The sequence below is a fragment of the Prionailurus viverrinus genome, chromosome D4 (genome assembly GCF_022837055.1).
Source record: "Prionailurus viverrinus isolate Anna chromosome D4, UM_Priviv_1.0, whole genome shotgun sequence".
NCBI classification, from domain to species: domain Eukaryota; kingdom Metazoa; phylum Chordata; class Mammalia; order Carnivora; family Felidae; genus Prionailurus; species Prionailurus viverrinus.
Genome location: NC_062573.1, coordinates 83,467,252 through 83,490,967, shown reverse-complemented (window position 1 = coordinate 83,490,967; position 23,716 = coordinate 83,467,252). Strand labels below are relative to the sequence as shown.

The 23,716-nt window shown below is 51.2% G+C and overlaps 1 protein-coding gene across 4 annotated transcripts in view; it reads right to left on the bottom strand.

Moving 5' to 3' along the window:
* The window catches only part of ROR2 (receptor tyrosine kinase like orphan receptor 2), a 196,011-nt gene that overhangs the window by 24,550 nt on the left and 147,745 nt on the right, over positions 1-23,716 (bottom strand). For all 4 annotated transcript variants that reach the window (XR_007146557.1, XM_047831488.1, XM_047831489.1 and 1 more), the window contains exons 2-4: positions 21,826-21,903; positions 4,627-4,914; positions 3,753-3,783 (exon numbers count right to left, since the gene is read on the bottom strand). Coding sequence is in view for 3 of the 4 variants with exons in the window: in XM_047831488.1 (XP_047687444.1) it covers positions 3,753-3,783; positions 4,627-4,914; positions 21,826-21,903 (397 nt within the window). In the remaining variant the exon portion in view is untranslated. The remainder of the gene's footprint in view (positions 1-3,752; positions 3,784-4,626; positions 4,915-21,825; positions 21,904-23,716) is intronic.

Here is a 23,716-nt window from a genome sequence, read left to right as displayed (position 1 = left end):
TTCCCCATATACACACCCTCCACACCCTCCCTCCAAAAAGATGAAAGGAAGAGCAATGTTTTAACGGTAGTAAATCCCTCTACCTCCCCCGACACACATGAACCGCTGTCCGGCGAACCTCCAGAGTCTGGGCGTGTGGGTGCGTGCGGGCAGCAGCTGGGGGCGTGACCTTGGATCGGAGTCACTGCGGCCGTCCCTGCTCGTGTTTCCGGACAGCAGCACGTCCCGACGCTGACCCGCGGCACTCGGGGATCAGCCAAGGCTCCGCTATTACTCACCGCTCAGCTCCCCACTTGGAGGCCCCAGCACCTCGCTTGTCCAACAAGGAAAGAGCCTCGGGAAATGGCCCAAGAGAGGAGTCACAGGTGGGAAGAGTGGGTGACACTCCAGGGACGAAAATGGGAGAACGTGTGGACACATCTGGCTTAAGCCCACTGATTTCCCCCTCTTTCTGTCCTGGTTTTGGTTAACTTCTGAGATGCCACAAGGAGGTGGAGGTTAGTCTAGAGACCCGTGATCATGGTCAAGCGTGGGTACCCCCGACCACCAGGTGCCCGATTACAGAAGGTCATCTGCCACCACAATGCAGCAGATCAATTCAGCAGCCTCCTGAAAGAATAACTCCCCCTGACCGAGGGATTTCAGGCTCGAACTGTAAAGCTCCCCAACTCAAGGAGATCTACTATGCAACATAGTATGTTCAAAGAGAGAAACTACACAGTCACCTCTGTGTCTGAAAAAGTAATGGCAAAAACTGGATTTCTATGCAACTCTAATAAAACACAAACTGACAAAAATCCGGATGGAAGAATAAAAAGACAACGGCCAGGAGATCTAAAAGACACGGTCTGGGAATAAGGCAGATGTATGTGTCAGCTTAGGCTGCTGTGACAAATGGCCCAGATGGGGTAACCTGACTTCTCATAGTTCCGGAGGCTGAGAAGTTCAGTATCAAAGTGCTGGCCTCTTCAGCCCCTGGCTTGCAGATGGCCGCCTTGTCGTTGTGTCCTCACACGGCAGAGAGAAAGACTTCTGATGTGTCTTTCTCTTCTTGTAAGGAGAAGTCTGGTATTTCTTACAAAACTCAGCACACAAATACCCTGTGAGCCACACTCCTCCCAGGTATTCACCGAACACAAATTAAAATGTATGTCCACCAAAACGTGGATGAGAATATCCTTAGGACCTTTCTCCAAATAGTCAAAAGATGCAAACTACGTAGGCATCCATCAACAGAAGAGTGGGTAACCAACCGGTATGGTTATACTGTGGAACATTCTTCGGCAAAAAAAGCAGTGGTCTATCGATACAGGCACAGCACAAATAAATCTCAAAAACGTTATGCTAAGTGAAAGAAGCCAGCCTTAAGTGGCTATGTGCTGTAGGATTTCATTTCTATGAAGTTCCAGAACACATAAAACAAGTCCATGGTAGAAAAAAGAAAAAAACAAAACAAAACAAAACAGAACAGTGGTTGCCCGAGGAGGAAGTGAGTTGCCTAAGAAGCTGCATGATGGAACTTTCTAGAGTGATAGGAATGTTCTGTGGCTGGACATGGGGTTTGCACCGCAGAGATTTTTTGGCATTCGCTGGACCTTATTAATGGGATACTTAAGATCTGCGTGTTTCATCGTATGTAAGCTTTTTTTTTTAAATGTCTATTTATTCTCAAGAGAGAGACAGACAGAGACAGAGTGTGAGTGGGGAAGGGTCAGAGAGAGAGGCGGGGGGGGGAAACACAGAATCTGAAGCAGGCTCCAGGTTCTGAGCCGTCAGCACAGAGCCTGACACGGGGCTCGAACTCACAAACCGAGAGCTGAAGTCGGACGCTTAACCGACTGAGCCACCCAGGCGCCCCGTAAGTTTTAACTCCAAAAGAAGAAACAAGACTAGGACACAGTCACTGAACTCTTGTCAACGATTTCCCCGCTGCAATATTTATGTACAGATACACAAATACCTATAACTGATCATGAAACACATTAAACAAATAAGTTGGATTGATGATGGAGAGACGGGTGATAAGGTTAGCACAGTGAAGTGTATGCAAACGGCAGGGTCTGGTTGGTGGGTATATGGATCCCATGTTCATGGTCAGATCCTTTCTGCTTTTCCATATGCTTGAAATTTTTCCTAATAAAATGTCAGGGAAGAAAAGAGCATCTCAAAGCATGAAGAAAATGGTCCTTGACACAACAGTTCAATTTAGATGTTAATTTCCACCAACTTTATCCTACAGTCCATTGTCATTCCAATCAAAAACACCATCGGAATTCTTCAAGGAAATTGGGGTGTTCTTTAAGAGCTGATACAAACACCTTAAAATCGCTGGTGACTACTGATAAGTGACAGAAAAATTTTAATTTCTATGTGATCAACTAAAAATCACGAAGGAACAATGTGAGGGCAGTGGCCAAAGACAAGGAGACAGGTGACAGAGTGGAAACATGAGTGTCCAGAAACAGCGAGCAAACGTCACTGGTGGCAGGGAAAATAAAGTAGTCGATACCAGTCTTTCTCCTTCAGAGTAGCAACAACGAAGAGATTTACGGGAATCACCTTGGAAGTTAGGGAGAAACGGGTCCTCCCTTCGTGGCAGGGAAGGAACCCGCGCACACCTACTCGGCAAGATCACCGATCAAAGGTGATCCTGTGCCCCTGCGTGTCTACGCTTCAGAATGTCCCCCAGAGAAACACCAGCCAGCCTCGGGACACACACAGGGAGGCCGCGGTGGATGTGGGTCAAGGGAAATTCTCATCACTGTGGGAATATCACACGCTTCTCCCGGGACAGAGAGAGGGAGAAGCACAACCCGGGAAGTTTAAAGTATACTGACGTCCTGGGCATCAAACATGTCCAGTGTGATATCCTTTAGGTAAAAAAGTGCACGGCAGCCAGAGGAAGCCACGCTCCAGATACACGCGTGTGCTAAACGCTCGGAGAGGCCTTATCTGGCACCCACCCAGTGGGAGAGATGATCCTGGGGGCCGGGCTGGGGGTGGGCCGGGGAAACTTTCACTGGACCAGAATGGCCTGAATGGTTGATCCTTCATTAAATGCATCCTTAATTAAAATGGATCCTTAATTAAAAATGAGAAAAAAACAAATGCAAAAATATTGCTGAAATTTTTATACAAAATGTGACTATAGTTGATATTTACATGTTTAAGAATGACATTATGATTACATATAAATTATATTTTGTGTCTTATTTCCCAATAGTGTCTGTTTGCGTTATAGAATGTTTACATAAAGTTTACAAGTATAAAAAAATAATTTCAATATTTTTGAAATCACTTTGAAATCACAGACATTTTCTCCAAAGACTCACAGCCATGCCCCGGACGATGGCCACACGCATCAAACACCACAGCAGGTGACGCGGTTGGGGGCGGTGCTGGGATTTCCGTGGGAACAGCCTCCCCGTTTCCCAATGTGCTCGGGACGCCCGGGTCCTGGGTGGCCCCAGCAACCTGGCCTGTACTCCCACACACGCCCTCCAGCCTTGTAGGGTCACGGTCACGGAAAGGAATGAACAACCGTTGCTCTGAGACATTCCTCCCTCACCCTGAGCCACAGAAAACAGAAGTGTTCCAGCCCGAGGCCAGCACATCGCCATCTTGTGTGAAGTCCAGCCAGCGTCCAGCAAATTCGGCACAGACATGTGCTTGCTGGATTGAAAAACCCGGATTCTTACATAACGGAAACCCTCAGGGAATGAGAAAATGGTTCGAGGAAAACAGATACTTACTGAAAGTTATGATTTGGGCTGTGTGTTGGACCTAAAAAGGAAAAAAAAAAAAAGATAGGCTATTAATGCTTTATAATTTGGAATAAAACTTTTTTCCAAACCAGTCAATGGTAAAGGCAGCCACAGCCCAATGCACTCATTTGTGGTGAGCCGTCCTCGGGCCCCGGGCTTTGCTGCTGCCCAAGATTATACGGCAGGGACGATGAAAAACCACAAAATATGGAAGAGACGCTCTCTGTGTGTGCAGAAACGTCTAGAGGGATTTTTGGGGTTTGCGCTGTCTTCCCTCTCTCTCTCTCAGCTCATCCAACCTTGACTCACAAGATCTGGTTACTAACAGGGGCCCAGATGGTCTGGAGCCTGTGTGACAGGGCTGGGGCACTGTGGGGACCATCTCACAACTGGGATGAGAGAGGAGGCGTCCCCTCCGGTCGTATGATTTCCCCGCCACCTCTGACGGGCACAAGTGTGTGGAACCATCAATGCGCTCCGCTCTGGGTTCTGCCTCTCAGCCGGGCCCGGGCTTCTGCGGGTGTCTGTGTCCCCGTCTCGGGGTGCGCGAGGCCGGCCTCCCCCACCCGGCGCACGGCCTTCCCCCTACGCCTCGAAGCTCACCTTTGTGTCTGGGGTTATTTTCTGCACTCCAGGTTTACAGACCATTCCATCTGTGTCTGTTTTCCTTTATGACTAGTAAATGGCTAACAGGTTAAGCCGGGACCTCGTGCACAATGGGAAAGGCCCCGGGGAAATGGTTTTATGGATTTCCTCTCTGCTGGCTCGTGCGTGTTCGCTTTCAGGCTGCAAAGTAATCTCCCGTTCCGTGGCTGCGGGCGCTGCTGGCTGATAACCACACGCCTGGGCCGCCCCGACTCACCGAGCCGCACGAACAGGACGCCGGTGGCGGTAATGGTCTTCACCCCGTTGGTGGCCACGCACTGGTAGTAGCCCGTGTCTGTCGTGTCCAGATCTTGGATGCGCAGCCGAGAACCGTACTCCGTCTTGCGGATGATGACGCGCCTCGGCTCCTGCACGACCGGGGCATCGTTCTTCAGCCACCGCACGGTGGGGGGCGGGTTTCCGGCCACCTTGCAGTGCAGGATGGCCGTCTGGCCTTGCACTATGGTGATGTTGTTCACCGGCTCCAGAAAATTCAGAAAGTAGCCTGCAGGGGAGAGAGCGGTCACAAAACAGCAAAGCTGAGCGAGGGCTGGAAGAAAGGGCTGCCTGCGAGGAAGCCTTCCGTTTTCTCTCATAAATACAGTCCGTTCCTGTCACTGGTGGGGATTACATTCTAGAATGTTCTGAGAGACATGCGTCAGCAAACACTGAACCACCGCTCCCGGGGAAATACGGCGTCAGGTTCCTTCGGGCCTCTGGTCGCAGTATTTTCATCAATCGCGGCATAACCTCATTTTCTGTGTGTTTCTGCTGAAAGATGCCTTATTAATACGTATTGTTGATTCACTGACATCGAGCCCACGGCTGACGCTGCTGTTAACTCATGCCTGGAAGAAGCTTATCTAACACGTGGTTTCCTACCACGAGGCACAGCGCAGCCTTCTGGTGTTTAGGAACGCTAGGCTGCCCTTCAGCACTGTCCCCGGGGGGATTTTGAACTGCAAAATCACCAGGGCGCCTGGGTGGCTCAGTCGGTTGATCGTCCTGTTTTGGCTCAGGTCATGATCTCACAGTTCATGGGTTCAAGCCACACGTCGGGCTCTGTGCTGACAGCTCAGAGCCTGGAGCCCGCTTCGGATTCTGTGTCTCCCTCCATCTCTGCCCCTCCCCTGCTTGCTCTCTCTCTCTCTCTCTCTCTCTCTCTCTGTCTGTCTCTTAAAATGAATAGATGTTTAAAAAAACTAAGCTGCAAAATCACCAAATCAAAGCACAGAAGTGCAGGGGAAAAAAAGACTATACAGACCCCCAAAAAGTACCCTTGTTTACAGTATAAGCTGGGACAATTAGACAGGTGTCGCCTTCTTGGGCCTCAGCTAGGAACGTGTGCATTGGGCAACTCTAAATGTTCATGGCTCTGGGCACGCCTAAATGCCCCCAGTGCACCAGGAGTAATGATTTGGGGTTACATGTACACATTAGGCAGTGGGTGAACTCAAAAACACGGAACCCGAAAATGAAGATCAGCCGTGTTTCTCTCTGCAAACCCTAGATCTTAATCCAACCTCAGGGACTCGTGATGTAATTCGCACTCGGAAAGGCCACCCCCCCTTCCGACCACAGCACCTTAAAGCTTCGATGAGGAAAAATCCAAAACAGACAAAACAGACACACACTGAAAAATGAGCTAATCCCTGGCCGGGACAGAACAAAGGTGTCTAGAACAAAGGTGTGCACGCTCGAGTACACGCCTGGTGTGGGTCAGGAACTGAGAGATGACTCGAGATGGACGTGCACTGCTAAATTCCACAACACGTAAAAAAAAAAAAACAAAACTAAGGCTCGACAGACAAGACGGTCAATCAGGAGATGAACTCGCTTCAGACCAAAGGAATATAATTGAGCACTCTGAAAATGACCACAAAATACATTCATGTTCTGAATCTTTGGCTTCCTACGCTTTTTTTTTTTTTTTTTTTTTTTAATTTTTTTTTTTTTCAACGTTTATTTATTTTTGGGACAGAGAGAGACAGAGCATGAACGGGGGAGGGGCAGAGAGAGAGGGAGACACAGAATCAGAAACAGGCTCCAGGCTCTGAGCCATCAGCCCAGAGCCCGACGCGGGGCTCGAACTCACGGAGTGCAAGATCGTGACCTGGCTGAAGTCGGACGCTTAACCGACTGCGCCACCCAGGCGCCCCTTCCTACGCTTTTTTTAAGCAGTGAGTTTGAAAGATTGAAAGACGGCACAAATCTGTTAGGACTGCCTTAATTGGATGGCAAATGACAGGATTTCTAGTGGGCCCTTGGGGTACATTTCACAGCACGGATGGTGGCCCCTAGATGTTGTATGGCAGGGGGCAGCAGGGGGTGGGGACGCTGTGGGTTTTAAGACGAAGGGATGGTCTTACTTCACAAGGGAGGGTGGATGCATAGCTGTTTGTAAAGGTGTCACTAATTAGCAGTAATCATCATTAACCACATCCTTGATTCTCCTTGATTCTCTCCTAGCCAACCCTTTCCTCAGTGCACTGAAGTAAGTTGCAGGTGAGAATTCTCGTGGAGGGACACAAAGCTGGAATGTGGAACAACCCCCTGAAAAGACAGGCCGAACCAAGCAGGGTGGCATTCTGGACGTACACTCTTCATAAATGCAACTGCACAAGCTGGGCTGGGGGAACCCTGGTTCCCGCGGCTCCCACCTCAGACCCTGAGTCTTTGGACACTAAACCCGATGCGATCTGACAGTCTGCAGCGGTCACTTCGACACAATCTGGACCGCCCTGATTAGGATAAAGACACCACGTCACGGTGTTCTGGCCAGAGCCCAGCTTAATCGGGGGGTTTCATACGAAGGAAACTTCCAAGTTGCTTGATATTCAAATGCTTCGTCAAGGTTTGCGTAACATGAATGCACCAGGGGGGCATATAAAGTGGTCATCAAGCCGGAATGGGAGATAGCAAATGACACATTAAAATCACAAAGCTCTCTTTTGGGCGTGAGCTGAACTCCCATCTCCCCTGATGGGAGAAACTGATGACAGTTTCTCCAAAGCCCGGTGACAAACCGCAGCTTCCCAGCAGGCACGGGCAACGGGTCTGTATTCGGGTAGAACAGGAGCATCGGCATCTCTGGGCTGATCAGCAAAAATATCTACAAGGGGCAGGCCCTGGGGAACTGGGGGCCGGGACATGATGGTCACGACTGGCTCTCATCTCCTCCCTCTAGGGGACCAGGTTGATGGTACTTCTCCCAAGGCCTCCCTCCACTTTTAGGACGTTTGCACACATCCACCTGGGACAGCTCCGCCAGCCGGGGCTGCGTCTCCTGAAAGATACAGGAGGATCTTCTTCAACACGGATACATTCATCTAGAAAGGGAGGGGGAAGTGGGGGAAGACGTCAGAGAGGAAGGTCAAGGGGATCGTTCCTTTTGAACCACCGAGGAGACTTGAGGAGAAGCCCGCTGGTAATTGCTGCACCATTACCACAAACAGACCCAGTATCTGCTTCTCCAGAGTATCTTTTTTTCCCATCAAATAGGTACGGAAACACGGAATTAATTCTTCACCCTGCCCGCCGACAGCTTCTCCTGCACTGTTGATTTGACAATTAGTCTTTCGGTGTTCCCCAAGAAGGCTCCTTTCTGAGAAGTCAGAGTAGGGAACATGAACTCCTGCCCCGTGCAAGGACACGGAGAGCGGGGTGTTACCCCACCCCACCCGGCAAGGTGCCGTGAAACCATCTACCGGAGTCAGAACAAGGCTTAATTCAGAGATGGTGCCAGTATTTCCTTTTTAGATGCTTCAGCCGTAATAGCTAACGTGGCCTGAAGAGACGCGAATGTGCTGGAAGCAAACACCTTACGCCATTGACTTAACCACTCAAGCACTCTTGGCTCTGTCTGTTTCTATGAAATATCCAGATCGGGTGAACCCATAGAAGCAGAAGGCAGGTGAATGGTTGCCAGAGGCTGGGGGTGGGGAACTTACAGAGTGACTCTTACTGGGTATGGGGTCTCCCCGTGGGGCGCTAAAAATGTTTGGAACGGAGGTGTGCTGATGGTCGCAAGACACCACAAGTGTGGTCCTGGGTCAGCAAATGCTCCTGAGGCGGGACGGGGAAGGTGAGACCAGGTCGGACAAACCAGGTAAAAGTGGGGGGTACGGTGGGGTTGATGGAAGTGTCAGGTGTGGGGGAGGGGCCGCTCTGTCGAAAGCATCCTTCCCCAGGTGCCGGCAACCACCCTCAGATTTGCTGGAATCCTGGGGTGAGGCCACCACCGATTTCTTCTGGGCCTGAGGTGTCCAATTTTTCCAGATCCCCTTCACTGGCAACAGACGAACACTCACCCCTGAAGCCACACCCTCCTCAGTTTGCAAAAAGTGAAGGAGATCCGGTGCAGTGATCCAGCCCGCATGTGGAGCTCTCAACCAATCCTTCTTGACCCTCCACCATCTAAACCAGGGAGCTCAGCTCTGTCTTCACACTGGAGCCACCTGGGAGCTTAGAAGAAGACCCACGGTAACCAGGACCCAGGAAGGGTCTGGACAATGGCATTCGTCAAAAGCTCTAAGTGTGTAGTCAGGACCTGGGACACCTGCTTAAAAATGCAGAGGACAAAGAGAAGCTACGGTTTCTCTTGGGATGAACCAAACCCACCCAAGAACAAAGTCAGTGCAGACCAGAGACAACCCCAAGATGAAGCATTGTTGGAGGAGAGCATCAGGACTGGAAAGAACGTGTCTGTATGTCCAGCACAAACCCCTGGAGGTTCTGGATGCGAAGGCATACGAAAGCCTCATCTAGCTGGGAATGGACAGGGCAGAATCTCCATGGACGGCACCCTTGCCTTGACATGGGTCTTATATCTGCCTCTACCAGAAGCTTAGAGAGACCAAAACCATAGGTAGATACCATGGTAACTTACTAAACTCATAGTACCCTCCCTAGGTGAGTGCCTAAAACAGCCTTTGGGAAGAAATTAAGACATCATGGTGAACAGCTGATATCCATGGTATCAATGCTTCTGGAATTTTCTCTAACCTTCCCATACTCTTCCTCCACTGGAAGCGGGGGGGGGTCCCTTACTCTTCCGGAAACACACCCAGCTGGTCCCTCATCTTGCCGTCAACCAGAACACCCTGTCCTCAGATCTCTGCTGTTTCTCCAGGGTCAAGTCTCTGCCAAAAGGTCATGTCCACAGACGGTGTTCCCCTGGCCGCCCCATTTAAAACAGCTTCTATTCATTTCTAACCTTGCTCCCCACAGCACCGATCTTGGCCTGATGCTATGGCAGAGTCACATAATGATTAAATTACGGTAACTGAAATAAGTTAGTAAGTTTTGACATCGAGAATAACAAAATGTGACTTTTTGGGGCCATGTTTCTCAACTTCATGGCTACTTCTTGTCCAGATTCAATTTAGAATCACCCCAGTAAGTTTGATTTCAAGCCTGGGGTGTTGATGGAGAAAAGCTCTACATTTAGAGATGATTTGTATAAAGCCGCCCTCTAGACAACAGGGAGAAAGCATGCTCTACGTCTCAGTCTCGGGCCTTCTCACTCATTTAGGACATCTCTTTGTCAATTTCTTCCTACAGACCTTCACGTGTATTTTTAGGTAGTTTTTTAGGTATCCTGTAATTCTTGGCACTGGGGTGTGAATTGTTTTCATTTCTATCTAAGTAGTTTAAAGGAGGCTCAGTGGTTTAAGAAGGCGTGGAGGACAACTCTTAGATTTCTACATCGACTTCCCACTGCTGCTGTAACAAGTTAGCACAGACTTAGTGGGGTAAACCAGCGCCAATTTATTGTTTCACACTTCTAGAAGTCAGAAGTCCTAACATCCAGGTAGTGACAGGGCTTTGTTCCTTCTACAGGCTCTGGGAGTCTCTGTCCTTGCTTTTGCCACGTCTGGAGGCGACACATGCCCTGGCTCGTGGCACTTCCCTTGCGTTTGGCCCCACCTCTGCCCCCATCACCACATCTCCAACTAGTAACGGACACCGGCCGGCCTGCCTTTATAAGGACCCCTGCGAGTGTAATCACCTGGATCATCCAGGATCATTTCCCATCTCAAAATCCTTAACTTAATCCCATCTGCAAACCCTGCACGGTGAAAAGTAACAACACCTCACAGGTTCCAGGGGCATCTTTCTCTTCTGTCCACTGTGTATATTTTGCTTTTATCTTGCCCCTTTACTGAACTATCTTACTAGTTCTAACAGTTTCTGAGTCGACTGTCCTGGATTTTCCGTGCAGATCTCTTCTTCTTCAAATAGCAATAGTGTGGCCTTTTTGCTTTCAAAATTCATACCACTCACATCTCCTTTTGCCTAGTTGTTTTGCTCAATATTATTTTTTAAAATAATTTTTTAGGGGCGCCTGGGTGGCTCAGTCGGTTAAGCGGCTGACTTCGGCTCAGGTCATGATCTTGCGGTCCGTGAGTTCGAGCCCCGCGTCGGGCTCTGTGCTGACAGCTCGGAGCCTGGAGCCTGCTTCCGATTCTGTGTCTCCCTCTCTCTGACCCTCCCCGTTCATGCTCTGTCTCTCTCTGTCTCAAAAATAAATAAACGTTAAAAAAAATTTTTTAAATAATTTTTTAAACCTTATTATTTTGAGGGAGAGGGAGAGGGAGAGCGAAAGAGAGAGAGCACACCCGAGGGAGGGGGAGAGAGAGAGGGAGAGAGAGAGAGAATCCCAAGCAAGCTCCATGCTATCATCACAGGACCCAACTTGGGGCTCGAACTCATGAACCCATGAGATCGTGACCTAAGCTGAAACCAAGAGTCAGATGCTTAACTGACTGAGCCACCCAGGCACCCCCCAATATTAGTTCGTTTTAATTTAACAATTTTAAATACTGAAATGCTACAAACACACAAAACTACAAATATTAATATAATAGATACCTGTGTACACAACATTAACATTTATGCTAACATTTTGCCATATCTGATTTAGAACACTGTTAAAAAAAATTACACACTCTAGAATGCATCTAAAACCCACATTTCCCTGTTTCTTGAAAACTGGTTATGCACCAGGCCAATGCACATTTCTACTGTTTTATATTTTTAGAAATGTTCCCTGAAAGATCACTTTGTTAGTTTTTTTCCCCGTTCAAAGTCAGCTTGGGATTTATTTTTGTTGATGTTCATTTATTTTAATGACTGTGTAATATTTCACTGTACAAACCAACCATAGTTTCTTTATCCTTTTCTCAAATGCAGGGCAGTAAATTGTTCCCACATTTTTGTTAGGGCTTAATCACCACCTGTACACACGTCTCATCGTGCACACATACAAGAATTCCTTGAAAGTGTCCACCCGGATGCAAGAGTGATGTCACGGGGCTTTGAAATCTCTCATTTATGTAAGTCTCAAGGGTGCCCGAAACCATCCGCGTTCACCATCAACGTCAATCGAATTGTTTCCCTTTCAACTATGTCAACATTTGTGTTTAGGGGCCAAAAAACGTTTGCCAACCTGATGAATCTGAAATAGGGCTGTTTCACTCTCCATCTAAAGAATGTGTCCTGAGATGGGGCTCCTGGGTGGCTCTGTCAGTTAAGCGACTGGCTTTGGCTCAGGTCATGATCTCACGGCCCAGGAGTTTGAGCCCTAGCTGGGCTCTCTGCAGTCAGTGCAGAGCCCATTTTGGATCCTCTGTCTCCCCCCATCTGTCTGCTCCTCCCCGAATAGCATATGTTTGCCTCTTCTCTCAAACATAAATACACATTCAAAAAAAAAAAAAGTAAGAATGTACCATGAGCTGGAGTCTCTTGGAAAGGTTACTGGCCCCTGGCCTCTCCTTCTGCAGCTGTCTGTTCAAACCTTTACACTGTTGCTCTAACTACTGCCATTCATACATTTTCTTTTTCCATTTTTTTTTAATTGATTTATTTTTGACACAGAGAGAGACAGAGCATGAACGGGGGAGGGTCAGACAGAGAGGGAGACACAGAATCGGAAGCAGGCTCCAGGCTCCGAGCCATCAGCCCAGAGCCTGACGCGGGGCTCGAACTCACGGACCGCGAGATCGTGACCTGAGCTGAAATCGGACGCTCAACCGACTGAGCCACCCAGACGCCCCTTTCTTTTTCCATTTCTAATGTAAGCATTCAGTGTGCAGATTCCCTTCCACTTCTTCTTCAGCCATCTAATAAGTTATTTAATCTCCATACGGTTGGTCGGCCAGACCCACATATCTTCCAACTTACATTGTAATATTTTCTTTTAGCTCCAAGTTATTGAAAGTGTGCCTACCACACTGTTGTCATAGAACCCGGTCTACGTGATGATGATTCTTCGACACCACTGATATTTGCTTTACGGCCTAGCACGACTCAATACCTAGAGTAGCGTTCCACATTTTACCAATAAGAATGTGTTTTCTCTAACTGCTCAGTGCAGGGATTTACGTACGTGCGTTAGATTAAACTTGTTAAGTTTTTCAAAGTGTTAATAGGCTCATCTATTACTTTCGATGACATGTGTGTTCACAGACTCTGTGTTTGTCAAATGGCTATTAGTAACTCTGTGAAGGTGTGTTTACATATTGGAAACTATGTTACTGGGTGCAATAAACTTCAGGTTTATGGCATCAGCTAGTCTTCATATACTGTCTAATGCTTTTGTCTAAAAGCCCATTTTGTCTGATTTTGAGGTAGGGTACTCTTTTTTTTTTAAATTTTAATTATTTATTTTGAGGAAGAGAGAGACAGAGTGCAAGCCGAGGAGGGAGACACAGAATCCGAAGCAGGCTCCAGGCTCCGAGCGGTCAGCACAGAGCCCGACGCGGGGCTCAAACTCACCAGCCGTGAGATCATGACCTGAGCCGGAGTCGGACGCTCAACCGACTGAGCCACCCAGGCACCCCTGATGTAGGGTACTCTTGATTAACATAGTCCTGCACTATATTTTTAATTTTTTAAACCATTTTTATGATTATGCTTTAGAAACGAATCCTGTAAACAGCATATAATTTAACATGTTAATTGATGAATCTTTACATATGAACCATGAGTTTTTTAACTGGCCAGTTTTATTTTGAATGTTTCCATTTTATATTTTATTTCTCATTTCATTTTCATTTTAATCTGCCTTTCCTGTTTTCTGTTTGATTGATTTAAAAAAATTTTCTTTTTCCCCTTTACTTGTCTAAAACATGTAGTAGGCAGCTAACTTACCTATTTTTTACAGGCAGACCTAATTTGGCAAAGTTTCCTCCAAATGCGACCAAATACAAGTGCCATGAAATGCTCAGAGATGCAACCACATGCCCACCCACCAGTTTTGAGTTACTGCTTCCCGGTGTTCAGTTATACTGGATATCTGAGCCCCAGCGGTCATTACTATTTATGATTTTTACTCTCAGAGTTTATTTAGACTTGCTGACCTGTTAACCAAGTGCTTTTCCTTGCTTATGTGGCTTGTACTTCACCCTTCCTCTGGGCTTAGCTGAGAATCGTACTTGGTCTTTGGGTAAAGGACTGAGGTTGTAAACACCCTCGGTCTTGGTCTAAGAGTTACCCATTACTTTCACACTTGAGTAATAGTTTAGCTGGGTATGGAATTCTGGCCTGACACTTACACTGCCATCTTCTGGCTTCTGAGTTTACTGCAGAAATCAGGCTGGTTCTTGTTCATTTGTGGGTAACCTGATATTTCCCCTCTTAGGCTGCTTTTCATGTTTCCCCTCTATTTTTGCCACTCCCACGTATCTCTAGCTGTGAATTTATCTGTATATAGACTTAATGGGCCTCAGTACCATTCCCGATTCCACCAATTCTGTAAAATTCTCCACCAATACCTCATGAAACATCGTTCCTCCATTTCCCTTTATTCCTCCTCTGAAATCTGCTTCTGCATAGATGCCAAATTTCCTCCCATATGTAGTTTCTCCGTGTGCTTCGCTGCTTTGATATTCCCTAGCTCCTTTTAATCTCCAGCTGGGCACCCTGTTGCTCCTTGATCTGCCCATTAAGTTTCTCATTTCTCCGACTACAATTTTTTATTTCTAGACAGCCTCTTTGGTTTTCAAATCCACCACTGCCTTTTCTTCCTTTATTTTTAATCCTTCTGGCTTGTTTACTAGCTCACCACTCATCCCAAGCCTCTCCGAGTGTGCCTTGTAATTTTCCACTATAGGGTGGGTTTTCTGTGGGAACCCCTTGGGGACTAGGTTCCTGCAACACTCAATGCCAAGTCTTCACGTTAACTCTTGGGCCTGGGATTCCCCCCCACACACACAACATTCCCAGCATGTAAACCGGGTTTCCTGGGGGGTGGGTCCACGTCTTGTTTTTCATGGTAGCGCCTTCCGTGTTCCCCTCCTCGGGCCAGGGCTGAGGCGAGGACTGTAGCCCCTAGGTCTCCTCGCCTGCTGCCAATCGCTTACCTACCATGGTCACTCAGTTCCCTGGACCCCACAGGTTCCTTCCTGGTTTGACGCTGAAACCCAAGATTCCTGCTGTGGCTGAGCCTTGATGACCGTTCAGAGGCCTTACATAGGGCACAAGAAATGTAAATTCTTTCACTGTCCTGAAGCCAAATTCGATTTCTGTCTCAACCTCTTATTTCTCCTGATTGAAGGAAATGTAATATCTCCAATTCCAAGTGATGTCAGTAAAGCTAAGGAATTTATTCACATGATCCCAATCAGCATTTTCCCTCTCTTGGCTATTCTCTGCAGTGTCACATTTGCGTCTGGGGATACTCCAGCCTCAGTGTTTGGATGACTTGAGGCACCTGCAGAAGCCTTTTGCCTGTCTCCAGCATTTGCCAACATGTGCACGCCTTACTGGTGTTCCTTCTACTCTGGAGCCCACGGATGTGTCCATAGCCACATGGGGGCACATGTTGGGGAGCCCGCATCATAAGTGCATGACACCTGCAAAACACCACTCTTTGTCTCAGATAAACTAAACCATGGGGACATTCTCCAAGGCTGCAGAGTAGGACCACCTCAAGTGGCTCGTGCCCTGGCAGCCCAGGGCGGCCACAACTCAGCTTCCTCCCTATTCCTGGCTCCTGGTCATGTCTCCATCTCTCTTCGCAAGTGCACGTAAGCAATTACATCTTCTACTAATTTTTATTGAGCACTTGTATGTAATTTAAGCGGGGGGGGGGGGGGGGGCAAGTTAGTTTGGTCCACCATCGTAACCATCATTAATGCTCTGGAGGCCAAGATCCAAGCCAGAAAGAAAGTTCTCTGAAGAGGAAGCACAGTGTTGTGTTGGCCCCTGGGGTTAGTTCACAGGCTCCCATTTAAACTCCTGGCTTCACTTCCCTTTTGTGCAAAATACGGGGTTTGTACTAATCTTTGCTCAGCTTTCCTCCAGGTCACAAGGCTTCCTTTTAGGACCATTCCAAACCACTCCGGACACGACAGAACAGGCCAGGAGGGGCCAGACCCCAGCGACTGAGAATCTGGCTAACTTGGATCAGTCAGCACCCCACAGTGTTAGAGGCAGAACAGAAGTCTTCCCTTCTAATTATCCAAGAGGGTTTCCCCTCTGCACAGCGGGGGAACTTTAACAACGATGCTAATGGATTCCGCGCCCCTGTTCCCGGGGCCAGCTCTCTGCTCACCCCTAACTCCGGACACCGGACCCGAGTCCAAGCAGGACCGACACGCCAAGGGCAGAGGTAACAGGAGAGCCCGTTACTATGGGCCAGCACTCCCGTCTCACAGTCGGATCGGTGATAGATGGTCTTTTTCTCCCAACTGACCGTCCCCACGTTTTCCCACTCGGTCAAATTACTTAGGTGTTTGAGAAGCGGCCTGTTTACCAGGCCACGCTGACTGGTCTGGGAAGGAGATAAGGAAAGCCTTATGCACCAGGGGTCACAAGGTCACAGGGCTTTGACTGGTGGGAAATACAACAGACAAGCTGCCTGGCAGGGCAGGTGAGGAGGGGACCCTGAGGAGCACACGGAGGACATAAAGCCACTCTTCTCAGGGGAAGTATTTACAGCTCCATAAATCAGCCGGGGGCAGGGGCGAGGGGTCACTCTGCTCAGACGCTCCCGCTGAGCTGTCTAGCAGTCTGCACAGAGCCAGCTGCAGGTTCGGGGGGGGGGGGAGGATGGCTGAGCAGAAGAGCCACAGGGACAGGATGGGGGGTGGTGAGATGGGCAAAGGTGGGAGTCAGAGAACACGGGAAACAGGAGCAAAGGAACCCGAAGGGCCTGAGAAATGCAGAAAAGGACGTGAGCGTTTCTGCGCATTTGGAGGAGGGTGAACGGTGGCCCCAACGACACGGGTTGGAACCTGTGACCGTGCCCTTATTTGGAAATAGGGTCACTGCCGATGCAATCAGGTTAAGAGGGGATCACATGGGTGGGCCCTAGTCCAATGGCTCTTGTCCTTATCAGAAGAGGGACATGTGGACATGGATGCGCAGAGAAGACCACACGACAAGAGGCAGGGACGGGAGAGACGCGGCCACAAGCCTAGGAAGTCCGCGGGCTGCCGGGCGCCACCAGCGGCTGGGAGAGAAGCCCGGGACGCTCTCTCCTTCAGAGACCCCAAAGGAACAACCCCACCCCACCCCCCGCCCCCGCAGACACCCTGATTTGGGACATCTGACTCCAGAACTGGGAGCCGGTTTCTGTCATTTGAGACACCTAGCCTGTGGTCCTTTGGTAGGACAGCCCTCGGAAGCTACTGCAGAAGGGTAGAGGGAGTGAGGAAGGAAGGAGCTGGCCCCACAAGCCTACACCTGCACTGGGCGACACCCACGGACTCAAAAAGGGCCGGGGGCATGAACACACACACACACACACACACACACACACACACACCAGAAGTTCCAGAAATGTACCCAATGTATACACTAATCAATCCGCATGCCCTACAGGACTCAGGAGCCCAAAGCTCAGGAGACAGAGACAACAGGGCTCAGGGCCAGGCCAACACCGTGATCTGCGAGCTCTGCCGATTGTTCTGTCCCCTCCGTCCCGGGAGACTTCGGGTCGGCACCGGAGCGCAGCACCTGCAAATAGCAGGGGGCAGCCTGGACTCCTGCCCTGTGATTTAGGATGCCCTTGAGATCACCTACAACTGCAACGTATCCTCAAGCGGGGAGAGCTTGGAATTCTCCCGGGCCCTCAGAAATTATCCGCTTCCCACACACATTCCAAAGTACTGATTTGACAAAACCCCAGACGTGTTACCTCTCCACTTCAAATACAGCCTTGGAGCACAAGACCAAAGGGTTTCTGGGGCAAACGTATGCTTTTGTAAATGTCACGACAATAACCGTGACAATGACAAAAATGCTAGTGACCTCGCCAGTAATAAGCAGTGTGTCTAACGCGGCAAGGAATCTAAGCTCCTGGTATATATCCACTCCTGGGTTAGCCCAGCACCATAACCCAGGAGTCCTAGGCCGGCTTCCGTCCGAACCCCGACGGTGGTTTGGCGTGCGAAAACTTCAGGCGAACTTTCCTGGCGTAAATCACGTCTTCTGTGTTTTCTCTCCTACGTAGGCTTTTCGTTTGGGGGTCTTTCTCTGCCGATACCCACGACCAACTATGTATCTGTTAAAAACCGACTGCTGGCAGATGGCAGAGTATATCTGAACACAAATGCTGTCTACGCGTGTGCCTAATTCCCAGGTCCCGGTTTGCTTGGAAGAGACGCAGTGGTTCTCTCACCGGAGGACTGGCCTGCCAGCCATTTCCCCCTGCTGGTGATTTTATAGATGCTGGGGTGTCATAAATGCTAACCGGATTAAAAGAAAGAGCTCATAGAGTCCATTCAGCTACCAACACTTTTTTTTTTGTATGATTTAAGCCACATATGGCCAAATAGTGACACTCCCTGGAGTTCAGCAAAAAAAAAGCACACGGAACAACAAGTGTGGCGGGGCCAGGCCAATTCCTTCCGTCACGAGCGCGTGACGAGGAGGCCGGGGGAGCAGAAAGGAAGGGTAGAGTGAGTCCCCTCTTGTGCAAGAGCCGTAACCCAGGAAGAAAGAAAATCGCACTACAGAACCAGAAAATTGGGCTGCAATGACTGGCTGGGGGGCATTCGCTAGGATCCTGTCCCCAAGCGGCTGCTGAGGTCTGGACGCCTGGGACTGAGGCACACGCGGATGGTCGCACCCGGGAAGAATAACAAACAGCATAGGCCTCCTGCCACTGCTTCCTGGGTGAGTGCCGTGCGCTGAGCCCTCCTGTCCCGCCGACAGCTGGGGGTGCGCCGGCCACAGCGGGATGCTGGAGCCGCATCCGATCCCGGGGTGTCCTCCAGCCACACCAGGCTCACACGGCTGCTCTGAGCAGCTGGCGGCACCCAGGCGGCCCCCACGGGGAGAGGGGCCCAGCTCGCCGTGGCCCCCTGCTTCTTTCCCACGGCCCAGGCACGGCGTGCGCACACAGGCCCACACGTGTGCACACACGCCCGCTTTGCCAGTGAGCATCTGCAGCTGGTGTTTCTGTGCCCTGGAGAAGCCAAGGCAAGCTTCCAGAAGCCTCAGCACTGCAGACACGAAAGCACGCTCCGTTTTCACACAATCCCATGTGGGTTAACAAAAGCAGTCAGGAGGCAGTCGAATCCCAACCAAGCAGAGGGCCTTACAAAGCATGCGGCTGTGGGCTTGAGAAATTGCTCCCAGACCAAGAAGGAGGGCCTGGAATCCCACCCAAGGCACAGGATCTGACTTATCCATGTTTGGAGCTTGTGGCTGGATGCAAACAAAAGTTTCTGTGAACGTTCGGCCTACGGTCGCTTCCGAGCCTTGGTCAGCAAATGCGTCTTGCATCCGGGCGGGCCCGAAGGACCTTTCATCTTGCAGCTGTGACAGGCCCTTCTGGCCCCTGGAGACCCCGCACCCTGCACCTGGGGGACAGGTCTGCTGTAAACACGTTGCCCGCTGGGGAGTCTGGAGTCTACGAGGGGAGTGCAGGTTAGAGTTCGACTCAGCCAGCCCCACCTCCCGCCCACCGCCCCCTCACCTCTCTCTTATCTGCCCCTCACCTCCCTCCCACCGCCCCTCCCATTTCCCCCCCCATCACCCTCCAGACTACCAAGGCAATCTTTGCACAGCCATCAGGCTACACCGTGTCCCAGGCCAGAACCTTGCACAGTGGAAGACGGCGCTCAGAATAAAGCAGAACATCCTCCTGCCACCTAAAAAGCTGTATATGTTCTACCCAGGGCTGCCCAATATAACTTTCCGTGGTGACGGAATGTTCTAGATCTGTGCTGTCCATCGTGGTGGCCTTTAGCGCATATGGCCACTGACCACTTAAAATGTAGCTCTGAGAACTAAGGAACTGGATTCTTGATTTTACTTAATTTTAATTGATTTAAATTTGAAGACCCACGCATGGCTGATGGCCTTGGGACTAGGTCATGTTGGTTTAGTCCCCTGACCCTTCTGACCTCAGCTACCCAACCCTTTCTCTCAGCTGCCTCAGGACCTTTGCACAGGCACCGCCATGCCTCAGGACTCCCCCGTCTTTGTCAGCTCTTCGGATCTCAGTGTAACATCTCGTCCTATGCCAAGACGCCCTTCCCTTCCTTCCAGATCAACACAGCCCTGTCTCTTCCTTCCAGCTACTCTGTCGAGCATTCAGGATTCTGACTCCCCAGTACGGGGAAACGTCATGAAACAGAGACCACACGGGATGGTGTCGTGCTGTTTGGGTCACCAGCGTGTACCTGGGCCTCACACAGCAGGGGCACAAAGAGACGGTCAGGGAATGTGTGTGGACCATCCGGACTGCAGGCTAAGTCAGCCTTCTGAGAAATGTTTCACCAGGCCCAGCATCCAGAGCACAGGCCTTGCCCCCTGGGGACACATCCTTATCCTGCTGGAGGTCTGACGCCTGCAAGCAGCCCGTGTCCCTGTGAGGTCCCATCGAGGTCCACACACCAGGCCCCACCAAGGGCAGTCACGGCTCCACACGCCCTTGACTGAAATGACTGGCCTGTAAGCAAACAGCACACACTGGTGAGCGTTCTGGGACGCGGAGGGAGCTCAGCACCCCGTAGGACCCCGGGCAATCTCTCGGGACCTGCAGGGACAAGCCGGCCCTTAGACTGAGGCCAGCAGACTTGGGTCCTAGCTGCTCAAAGCCCAGGAGACCCAGCTGCGGACACACGGAGGGGCGACCTTCCTGAGGGGACGCGGGACCCTCAACACACAGCGGGCTAAGAAATGATTATGGATTCCTGGTCTTTGAATAATTAGGAAGAAATCAGGCAGAAGGAGAGCGGATTTTTTTTTTAGCATTCTCATTTTTTTTTTTAAAGTTTACTCATTTTATTTTATGGGAGAGAGAGAGCCCGTGTGAGCAGGGGAGGGGCAGAGAGAGAGAGAGAGAGAGAGAACCCCAAGCAGGCTGTGTGCCGTCAGCACAGAGCCCGACGCGGAGCTCCATCCCACCCACCTGGAGATCATGACCTGAGCCAAAAACCGAAAGCCAGACGCTCAGCAGACTGAGCCACCCGGGCGCCCAGAGTGGTCGCTTTAACAGGCAATCGTCGGGCACTGAATTGCATCTCCCCCAAAACGCACACGTCGAAGCCCGGCGCCCAGCGCGACAGCGTTTGAAGGTGGGCCTTCGGGAGGGGTTAGGTGAGATGAGGTCTCGAGGGGTCCCCACGAGGGGGTCGGTGCCCTAAGGGGAAGAGGAGCCGGAGTGCTCTCTCCACCACGTGAGGCCAGAGAGGGCGCCGTCCGCAAGCCAGGAAGGGAGGCCTCACCCAAACTGACCTGCTGGCGCTCTCACCCTCGCCCCCCAGCCGCCAGGACGCTGGGGAGTGCATTCCTGCGGATGACGCCGCCCGCACGTGGTGCTTCCTTACAGGAGCTGGGCTGGGGCAACGATCAAGCCGACAGGGTGACAAAGGGCTGAGCGGGAGGGTGGCCACCTCCCCGAGGAATCGGGCTGTATCGGAAGAAATGTGTCCCATCCACTCACGCTACCAGCCCAAGATGCCTGCAGAGTGCACCGCGGGAGCAGCGAGCCAGACGGTGACCTGTGGGGGAGGCTGAGGCACAAGACAGACCACCCACTCCTCCGTGAGCCACCCGCTCAGGCGGGACGCCCACCGGCTCCGGACGATTCCAGGGAGGACCCCAGGAGACCGCCACCCGTCAGCAGGTGACGGCGGCCCAGCCAAGAGTCCGGCTCCTCAGGGTCTGCTCAGCCCCACGGGGCTCCCCACAAGGCCCCTTCCCCCCCTCCCGCGACCATCTGCCCGCCACCTGCCAGCCGCCACATTCCGACCGGCTCGGACCAGCCCTCGATGCCCCCACGGCTGCCGAGGCAGGCACGTCGCCACACCCACCAATGGGGCAGCGCCGGGCCACGGGCACCCGCCACCCATCCCAGCAGCCACGCCCCGGGTACAGAAGGCACCCCACGCCGCTCCACGCGGGCCCCCGAGAACACTTCCGAACACCTGCTTCCAAGAACTCCTCAGTCTTTTACCTTTCAGAGTTGGAATAGGGCCGTCCTGTCCATCCAGCTCTCCCAGAGGGTCATTCGGGTCCGGAACCTCCATTTCCCCTGGACGAAAGAAAGAGCACAGCACACACATCCGTGAGGTTTACTGCACGCCCTGCACTCGGCTTCTCATGCAAGAACAACAGTATTCTAGCAAAACCATCCACTGTGTACAGAAAACCTAGGAGGACAAGGCGCTGTGGGAGCCTCTGGAAGGCTCTGATCTGGCATCGCAGCAGAAGGGATTCTTCACGTTGACCCCCAGGGTGGCAGAACACACAGACGAAGCGCACGTGTGACCGAAGCCCTGAGCGCCATTCAGGGAGGGACAGAGATTCGAACACGGGCTGGCGAAAGAGAACACCTCGGTCGCCAGAGTCTGCAGGTGGCCCTCCGGAGGCGGGCCCTGGAGATTGTGAATAAATTCGGAACCGGGGTGTTTCAGGCAGCGCGTTCCCCTCCTGGTCCCCCCCGGATCCACTGGCAGCCAGTGGCCAAGGACGGACCTACCTACAGCTGTGAGGACAGAGGTATCTCGTCCTGCAGCTCTAGCAACCCACCCTGTAGAGACGGGGTCACAGCAGGCGCAACCACTCCCAGGCTCACCCGCACCCAGCGAGGGAGCAGATCTGGTCCGCCTAACCCGGAAAACCACACAGAGCCGTGGGCCCCTGTTCCCGGCTCCCACCAGTCGGGCCGGGAGGGTGCGGTAGAAATGGTGGCTCTGACGACACATCCGGATGGATCTGGGTCTGTGACATCAAAGCCTAGCATGGAATGGGACACACGTGCCGAACGTCACGCGGCTTAGAAGGAAATCTTGCTCCGCTACACGTGGATGAACCTGGGGGACATTGTGCTGAGGGAAAGAGCCAGACACAGAAAGACAAATAGCGTCTGACCAGTGAGGTCCCCAGAGGTGTCCGATTCATAGGCAGAAAGCAGACAGGGGGGCGGTGGGGGGGGGGGGGGGAGGCAGGAGTTGGTGGTTTAATGGGGACGGGTTCTGGAGATGCGTGGTGATGGCAGGAATACAATAATGTGAGTGCCGTTAACGCCACTGAACCCCGTACTTAAAAATGGCTAAGACGTGGGGTGCCTGGGTGGCTCAGTCGGTTGAGTGTCCGACTTCGGCTCAGGTCGTGATCTTACGACCCATGAGTTCGAGCCCCGCGTCGGGCTCTGTGCCGACAGCTCGGAGCCTGGAGCCTGCTTCGGATTCTGTGTCTCCCCCTCTCTCTGCCCCTCCCCTGCTCACACTCTGTCTGTCTCTCTCTCAAAAATAAATAAACATTTTTAAAAAAATGGCTAAGACGTGTGGAGGTTCCTCAAAAAATTAAAAATAGATCTACCTTATGACCCAGGAACAGCACTGCTAGGAATTTACCCAAAGGACACAGGAGGGCTGATGCACAGGGGCACTTGTACCCCAATGTTTATAGCAGCGCTTTCAACGATAGCCAAATTATGGAAAGAGCCGAAATGTCCATCAATTGATGAATGGATAAAGAAGATGTGGTTTATAAATACAATGGAATACTACTCGGCAATGAGAAAGAATGCAATCTGGCCCTTTGCAGCAACGTGGATAGAACTGGAGGGTGTGATGCTAAGTGAAATAAGCCAGGCAGAGAAAGACAGATACCGTATGTTTTCACGCTTACGTGGATCCTGAGAAACTTAACAGAAGACCAGGGGGGAGGGGGAGGGGGGGAGAAAAAGTTACAGAGACGGAAGGAGCCAAACCCTAAGAGACTCTTAAAATCTGAGAATAAACTGAGGGTTGATGGGGGGGGGGGGGCGCGGAAAGTGGGTGATGGGCATGAGGGGGGCACCTGTCGGGAGGAGCCCTGGGTGCTGTATGGAAACCAATTCC